Raw genomic sequence first — 8,984 nt, forward strand, 5'->3', positions numbered from 1 at the left:
ATGCTTGCACATATAACTCATAAAAATACCTGTATACTGGTTATTTTATTTCATTTTATCAATCGTTATTTCTATAAATTAATATTTATGAAAAATCATTCGAACCTTAACTATTATGTTTTTTACTACATTCGTCTTTATAAAATCGGAAATCATTATAGTTTATAATAATTGCTCAAGTTAAAAAAAAGTGTTTTAAACAATTTTAAGACAAAAGTAAATAAATATTTTATTTGGCATTCGTATTGACACAAGCTTAAAAATACAATTAAATCATGCAACACAAAAAATTGCTAGTATCACTTAAAAATAATACAAGGTGTATTGTATACAATTAATATAAAAGTTACTTAAAAGAATAATAATAACTCGTTTTAATAAATTTGACCTGAACAGATGGACCGTTCGTACAAGCGTAGAGTAGAAATTAAGGTGGGATTAAAAAGAGTATGGATACAATTTATTTATTTTTGGTACCACTCAGGAACATCTAACCAAACTGTAGGTACTATCTTATACTAAAAAAGGAAAAATATTGGCACATTCAATAATAGCAAGTGACAATAATTGATGTAAAAATATAATTATTAGTTGGCTTACGAATAAAATTGAACAAAAAATATAATGACAATATACAAAATAGATAATTGACTGAAAAAATATACATTTGGACAACTAGTAAAAATACAAATAATATTATGACTAAAAATTGATGTACATTATCGACCAAACGTCAGTTACGTCATAAAAAAAAAAAAAAATTGATAAGTCAAAAGATAAAAAGAGGAAAAAAGTTGAATGTGCGATGGATGACGTAGAAAAAAATTCAAATATAAATTCTGAACACATTATAAAATACATAAAATTATACTTCACTGCTCAAATAATTTAGTTTATATCAAAATAGGAAGAAAACTAAGAATTGAGAGGATGAATTTTTAGTGATGTGAAAAATAGATTATGTTAACGATACTTCTGTCTCGCTTGTATCAGTTGCAGGTTCGTAGTCATCGTTGGCAAAATATTTGGAATGTTGCTGTTCTAGGTACCTGAAAACAAATATTTTAACAAAGACATTTTATAGAAAGGTTGTCAGAAAACAGTGTTGATGTTTCATAACATAAGAATAAAATTATATTTTAGACCCAAATGTTTTTTTTTATTTTTTGAAAAAATAACTAAACAATTTACCATCAAACTATAGTCGATACCTACGTACACGACTGCTCAATTTGAATTGCTCGTCGATTGTTGACTAAAGTTGAGATTGAAACAAATGTGGCTTTTTTACGGATCAGTTTTTAAAAATGTAAGCTACTTCACATTGTTGCTTCAACCCTACCACCATTTATCTTATTTATCTAACTCTGTACTATACATCCTCAACGCATTCTGTTGTTTACACCTTGCATAAAGCGATGAATCTATTGCAGAAGTTATCTTTGCTAATAAATCATATCTCTAATTATCTCAACATATTCTGTCTAATTCCTACTGAATCGCATGGCCCTCTACGATAAAACACGAGTTATCACTCACTTAACCTTCTCACTTAGCCTAGGGTGACCATACGTCTCGTTAAAAATGGGATTGTCCCTTTTTGGAGCTAAATATTCCCTTGTCCCACTAACTGACTTTCGACTGGACGCTTTTTGTCCGGTTCTTAGAATATGGTTAGGTTCTCTCTTTATCAGCTATCTTATCAAAATATTAATAAAAATAGAGCAATAATTATTAATTTTGATTTAGATTTCGAAAGTGTCGAGAAAGTAGTGGAATTAAACGCTAACTATTTTTAAATAACTATTCAAAAAAAGATTTTAAAATAACTAAAATAGAATTTTGGGTAGAAAAAAATATGACTTTTTCTATGAGAAAAAAAAGAAAATTTCTAATTCTTGCCACTCATTTTTACAAAAAAAAAAATAAAGATGTACTTATTGAACTGTATAAAAAAAAATGAAACTTGAAAGTTAGTCAGTGAACTATTAATACAAAACAAGAAATTAAAACGATTTTTTTATTAATAAATTAAAGTAATTTAAAACAATAATACTTATTATCAAAATATTATTTATAATAATAAAAATTGTTATTATCAAAAGGTGCAAAAAGTAATTTTCAATTTTTTATTGAAGCTCTTTCTTTAGAAGTTTGGACAAAATAGTGTTCCGTTTTTTTTTTTATTATTAAAAATGATAACCATAGATGAACCAGCAAGTTCATTTGATTATTATTTTATATAAACCATAACAAATATAATAGTTTAACTAAATGGATCGTTAAATTTAAAAAAAAATTTAATTCTTACTTGAAAAAATCATTTATGCTATCAGCAATGGAAGAGAGCTGGTTGTCTTCGGTCACAAACTTTGGTCTTAGAAATTTTTTCAAATTAACTGAAAAATTGATTAAAATCCATTAATATGTCATTAAGTATCGAATACTAAAATACACATAGGTATATGTATAAAAAATATAATTAGGACACTACAAAAACACTAAAAAATTATGTTTATTAGGATAGCACTTCGTGTAAGACCATATAAAATGTTATTATCAATGTTTGGAAAAACACTTCAAAAACGGTTGAGTGTAAGGAAGGTGTTCTTTTTCACTAAATGAGCTCCTGAACGCGTTTATAAGGAATTAATAAAACATCATTTCGCTAACATCAAAGTCAATATTTCATACGTACCACATAGCCTTAGTAAATAAATGGGTCCATAAACTGTACACCACAAGTCTTCCGAATAAATGTTTTTATATTTGAATTGTAAACTGTCAAGTCTTATTTTTTCTGATAACAGAGCAACAGCCTAAAAGAAAAATATTGGTAAAGTTATTAAATAAAAATTCTCATTACATAAAATCTCATCAACGAAAAATAATTTACTTTATTGTGCACTTCATTATTACGTTCTTTCGCATATAGCAGCGTCTGTATTCGTGAATTAAAATATTGAATAAAAGTCGATCCAACACACAAAGCTCTTTCCCTAAAAATATCTTATTATATTTTCGACACTATTATACTATTAACTTTGTAAGAAAAACAATAATTACCTAACAAATATTGTTGATTTTTGTTTGGAACCGATATAACCATCAATGAGATGCATAACAGTGAATTTGGATGGAAACTTTAATTGCTAAAATATTTTACACACCATTATTAGGCAAACAATTTATTAACAAAGTGACCAAATATTATTAAAATGTTTAAAACACCTTGTTAAATACCTTGTTAAAAATGTTTATCATATTATAGTCGTAGGACAATCGCCGTTTCAGAATTGTAGGCACATCAAATTTTAGTTGTTTATCGTATGGAGGCTAGAAAAATTAATAGTTTTGTTGCAGACAAAGTCAAAATCAAAATAAATAACTGTTTGGCTGTATACGTACATCCGTTCAACACATACATCAATTATCAGCCATAACAATGTTCTAAAGATTATAATAACAATTTTCTGTTAAACAAAATATTTATTAAGATAATAATTTAATTATAAAAAGGTATATTACCAAAAACTCTTGTATGGCAGGTAAGTTATTAATGTTATTTTCTATTAGATCAACAGTTCTGAATGCAACCAAAACCGGATTAGAAGATGGTTCTATTTAAATAAATAAGTAAATTAGTAAAATTTGGATTTTTTTCCGGAATGTTTCAGGTCAAAAAATTTAAACTTTTAATTTCAATTAATTACCAGACTCTTCAGTAGCCGAAGATGGAGCATCAGTGGTTTGGTTTACTTCAGTATTTTTTTTACGTCTGCCAACTCTTCCTTTGTTAAAATGTTTTTTAAACTTGCTGAAAATATCACAAAAGTATTTATTTAATTAGACTGATCGATTCATGTTATAAATAATGTGAAAATTTAAAAATCACTCTCTCTCTCAAAAAAAATTAATATTATTGGTAAAATTGACGACATAATAATTGCATTCGATACAATATTAATATTAAAACACATATTTACTGTTGGTCTTGGAGTGCTTTCATGTGGTCAAGCGAAAACTCATTTACAGACAAAACACGATCATTGTGTACCCATTCATCCCATTTCGTTTTCCACCCTATGTAATGAATGTAGTAGTTCAATTCACCGTCAGGTCCAATTCGTCGTTTTAAGCACTTTGCTTCATATAGCATAGATCTGTGGTAACACAGCACTATGTCATCTGTCAAATAACAAACGATTCAAATCAATTTGGCGTAATTGTGATTTTAAAATTTTTATTTATTTATAATGAAAAGAAATATTGCATATATTTGTATAAAAATGGTTGTTGCAGCATTCTGGTTTTTTATTTACTCACAAAAATCTTTTCTTTTTGTTAGATTTCTATCCAATCAGTGCATATTACTCAAAATTTTAACAATATTTGTTATTACCTAATTCATATCATCTTAACTCACTTTCAACAAAACTCACCTACTTTTTATAAATAATGGCTACTCTTTGTTCACTTTTCATAAGATCAAACGCTACTGCTGTTTTCTTGACCTCGTTCTCTGTTGTATCCCCTGCCTGTATTAACTATTCCCTAATCTCATTAATTATTGCTACTACAGATACAAACTTAATGCTACCTCTTAGATAAATATACTCTACTTAATTTTGTCCAGCAGATCCAATGTAAAATATTTAATTTAGCTACCTACTTTCAATATCTCTAAAATGTCCTCATTCGTATTTAAATTTCATCACCGTCAATTTTGAATCACCTTATTAGTTTACTCGGGTAAAAAATAATAATACATAAAAGTAAAAAAAAAGAAGAGACTGTAATCGTAACTTACTTTTATCGAAACGGAAGGGATCCACAGACATTATCGTACACGGCGGATGAGCACTATAAGTTAAAATTAATATCAAACTCTTAAAAATAAATTCAAAATTAAACTCGATCCAATTTCTAAGGATTTAGCAGTTAAATTATTATCCTAAATACTCAAGGCTCGTCTACTAAGCAGTCGAGTCGTTTGGTAAATAACAACATTGTGAAATTATGATTTTACTGAGGCGTCGCTTGTTGTGTTATTACAGTGCGGGCATGTCCGGCACACAAAATATCTTTTATCTATATTACCATTGTGTAGACGCCGACGCTAAATACAGATGAGTGATGGACATTGGCCAAATTTAAAGTGTAAAACAACGATAATTCGTTAATAGCTTAAACTAATGACTCGACATAAGAAATGGTGAAATTAATTAACGGAAAAAAACCAAAAGGTTATACGGGAATAAGACCTCTATACCGACAAGAAGTCGGCATCACTGATGGTCGGACGCGTTGGGACGAAAAATTGATAAGATGATAACATTTTCCATTTGAATATTTGATTGCTAATGGAAGCAATAAGACTTATGACTCATGAACAAAATATTTACTAATTATACCTAATAGTAGGAGATAATTTCATATATTTGCCGCTTTAATGTGTCATGTTTCTCAGTCTCATCATTTTAATTAGGTCTATCTTTTATGGTCTTAATAATATTCAGGTTTTAAAACATATGTCAATTTTCAAATCGCAAACGGCATAAGTCATAAAATCTCTGATAGTCTGATTTGCTCCTTTTAAAGTTTTTTATCCCTTTAACACGAAAATTGCTTAGGTATTTATATTTCGACTCTTCCTTAAGTAATACATATTGACACCGCAAAATTACATTTAAGGCGTTCCAAAGCAATCCTACTTAAACCATTAACCATTTGCAACTTAAACGAAGTAATGAAATTATTTCCAAATAAAACATTTCGATCATCGATGCGAATTTGTTAATAGTACAAATTTTAGTATTGATAAAAATTATTTTAAAGACATTGCAGGCAGGTTAAAGTGTTTTTTTCAGATATTCATTTTTAAAGTTTACTTATTTCTAATTTATTTTAAGACAATTCAAAAGATTTTTTTTTTATAAAAATACCGCTTATAATAAATAATATATGGTGATAAATCAAGTTCCTATACAATTTCAAGAAACTAATCAGTACATTGGAATTTACCGAGTTAACAATCTAATTTTTCTATCTAAAAGTAAAACAGGAATCTGAATAGGTAAATGATTTTATTTTTATAAATGAGAGGCCGCGATAAGTTGGGTAGAAGGTTTATAATTTTTTTTGAGAACACGACTTGAATGATTTGAGAGAGATCTAAGTTTTGAAGGTAACGGTGGTGCGCGCGGCAATAGTTGCTTATTTCTGTACGAACCGGTTATTGTTATTCCCGACTATGCATTTATTTGTTGTGTTCCATTATTATTTTTATTATTATTTGTAATACTTGATCCATGTGTGATGTGCGCTATAGTTATTATATTTTTTATTATAAATTAATAATATAGGTATTAGGTACAAGTAGATAATTTACACTGTAGAAAAAATAAATATAATAATAAGTTTGTAAAGAAATTTTATGTCTAGTAATAATACATTATAATACAACCATTTGTACACATTTTGTATACATTACGAATTCAAAAAATTGTCATATATAATGAAAAGATATGAATATGTGTTATACAAATATGAAAAAAAGTAAAATAAAAAATACACGTACCTATATTATTAGTTTATTGTTTACTTTTCTTTTTTATACGATATTGAGCCTCTGTAATTTTAGCAGGATCTCTAATTTGTAATCCTCTTGGAAGTCTAGGATCGATAATCTCGGGCAACATGCAATCCATAAAAAAAGAAAACAATTTTGGGTGCATTATGTTTCTCCATAGGTTTTCGTCTCAATTTATTTGTTGAATAAATATGTCATTTCCAACACTAAATAATATGAAAATGCTCACTGATTTCTTGGTTATATTTAATTGCCCTTGAATTTGCCTGTAATATTTATGTTTATTTTTTAGTTGAAGGCCCGTTTCTGTTTGTTCTAAACAAAATTGTATCTTTTTGTCTAGAGCTGCATCTTCCAAACTTCGTCTGCCTATAGAGGGTGTACATTTGATCTCTACTATTTTGTCGTCATCAATTAATCCATCGGGACTTGCGCCTGAAAATGGATTTTCACTGTCAATAAATAAACCACATGGCCGTACAGTTGTTTTATATTTATTTTCAAATTTTTAATTGCAACCTTTTCATTTTGACACCCAAATTCAATATGTTTAGAAAGAATATTGGTGTTGTATAATAGTGACTTAACTAGATTGTGGCATGAAGTTGTTGGTTTTCTTGAAATGACTGCACCAAAACTGGAAGCAGTTAGTCTATTTCTTCTGGCTTCATGCCAGACTACATTATCATGTTGACCGATAGTATCTTTTTGTATTAGATCAATTATTTCAGAACTGAAAATATCTTTATTAAATTCTTCGAGTATTTTATTTTTATGGAATTCAAAATCTTCTTCAGTCATATCCAACCCTGCGGCATCTGGTCCGTAGTCAAAATCACGATTCACCTTACTTTTGCCGGCACCAATTCGATGTCGAAATTTATTTTGTTTAACGGATATTTTAGTTCTTAATGAAAGTGCCGTTCGCTTAGTGATATTTTTTTTGAATATTTTCCCTGGACTTCGACCTGTTAAATAATAAAAAAATTCCAGCTTTTATTATAATATGTCCCGACCCGCGGTTCCCGGGATTTAGTATGCCACGGCTGGGTAAAATAATTACAAATAAGATAAAAAAAAAGTCAGTACTCCAGGCTGTAAAGCTTTAGCATACCCCGTCTCGGCTTTTTTTACATATAAATATATATATATATATTTATATATATATATATATGTATAGATAATGTTTATTATAGAATCATAAAGATATTAAATTTTACAGATTTTTGGTATTTATATTCTAGCTACTGTGTGCTGTGAGGCAACATATATAATTACTACATCTATGTGAACAATTCTCTAACATTCAATCAAATGAATGGTTTGAAAAATAACTATATTAAGTACATGTTTTGTTAATTCGTTATTGGAATACTCGTATTCACCGTCATCCCCCGTCATTAGGTGCTTTTTTACTTTTTTTATTATATATATGTATATATATATGTGTGTACCTGTAGTATGTACTATAATATAGTATACTAGCTGTGTTGCCCGGCTTCGCCCGGGGTTTTGCAATATGCTCTTTTTTTTTTAATTTGATCCAAGCTAACGGAGAGTTTTTATTGTTTTGAATATACGCGTTTTCTTTTTACACTCTTAGGGGTTAAATTTTGGAAAATGGGTTAATAGATAATTCATTATATTTTGTATTACAGAGTATGTATGCTAATGGAGATTATACCTCTATTGGCTTGCATTTTATTATAATATATCATTGGTCAAATAAACAAATACTTATTATTACTGCAATGATATACTTACATATTTGTATTTTCCACAGAAAGAGGAATCTCTAGAGAACTTGAAGAAGTCTCTGGAACGACTAGAGAATATTTTTTTTGCATTCTATTATAAGTTAAACTTTCAATGAGTTGGGGTCTCGAGCTTTTTTTTTTTGCTTTTAAATGGTCGGCCATGTTTTTGTTTGCCGTTATTTTTTAGAAAAAACCACACTTTGCGCTTTTACCGCTTTCACGTTTCACTTCAGGGACGCAAATGGTAATGACATATAACATGCCTAAACATTCGTTTTGGTAAAAACGCAAAATGTATCTAAATTTAAGTATAGCAATCTACACAGTACGACCTAGTCACGAAGTAACAAATAATTCTAATATCATTCATAATATAAATGATAAATAATAATAATAATAATATTATTAACGGAAATTTGCAAATTTGCAAATTGCAGATGAGGATATTATTTTTAGATATTTTGTCATGTACGGTGTATAACAAAATACTATTAAAACGAGGATCATTGGCAGAGCATTGCAATTTATACTGAATTGTAAAAATGATCGTTTTTCTACAATTTAGATTTTAGTCATTCGAGTATTCGACTAGCGTTGTTGATGTTGTCCATCGTCAGGTCGTCTTATACTCACAC

The 8,984-nt window shown here is 28.4% G+C and overlaps 1 protein-coding gene across 1 annotated transcript; it reads right to left on the reverse strand.

Annotated features, from left to right (window-relative positions):
* Positions 1–322: 322 nt before the first annotated feature.
* On the reverse strand, positions 323–5,001 carry LOC126847782 (uncharacterized). The gene is made up of 11 exons (XM_050588182.1): positions 4,961–5,001; positions 4,811–4,886; positions 3,987–4,188; positions 3,714–3,817; positions 3,529–3,620; positions 3,244–3,336; positions 3,067–3,152; positions 2,897–2,999; positions 2,699–2,819; positions 2,312–2,399; positions 323–1,049 (listed from the first exon to the last, which is right to left on the reverse strand). Exons 2-11 carry the CDS (start codon positions 4,839–4,841, stop codon positions 959–961), a joined length of 1,011 nt encoding a protein of 336 aa, XP_050444139.1. The 5' UTR covers positions 4,842–4,886; positions 4,961–5,001; the 3' UTR covers positions 323–958.
* Positions 5,002–8,984: the final 3,983 nt, after the last annotated feature.

This window comes from Adelges cooleyi, unplaced genomic scaffold (genome assembly GCF_023614345.1).
Source record: "Adelges cooleyi isolate 19-005CV unplaced genomic scaffold, UGA_ACOO_1.1 ACOO_flye_CR_arks_rails_tigmint_CR_PRNA_119, whole genome shotgun sequence".
NCBI classification, from domain to species: domain Eukaryota; kingdom Metazoa; phylum Arthropoda; class Insecta; order Hemiptera; family Adelgidae; genus Adelges; species Adelges cooleyi.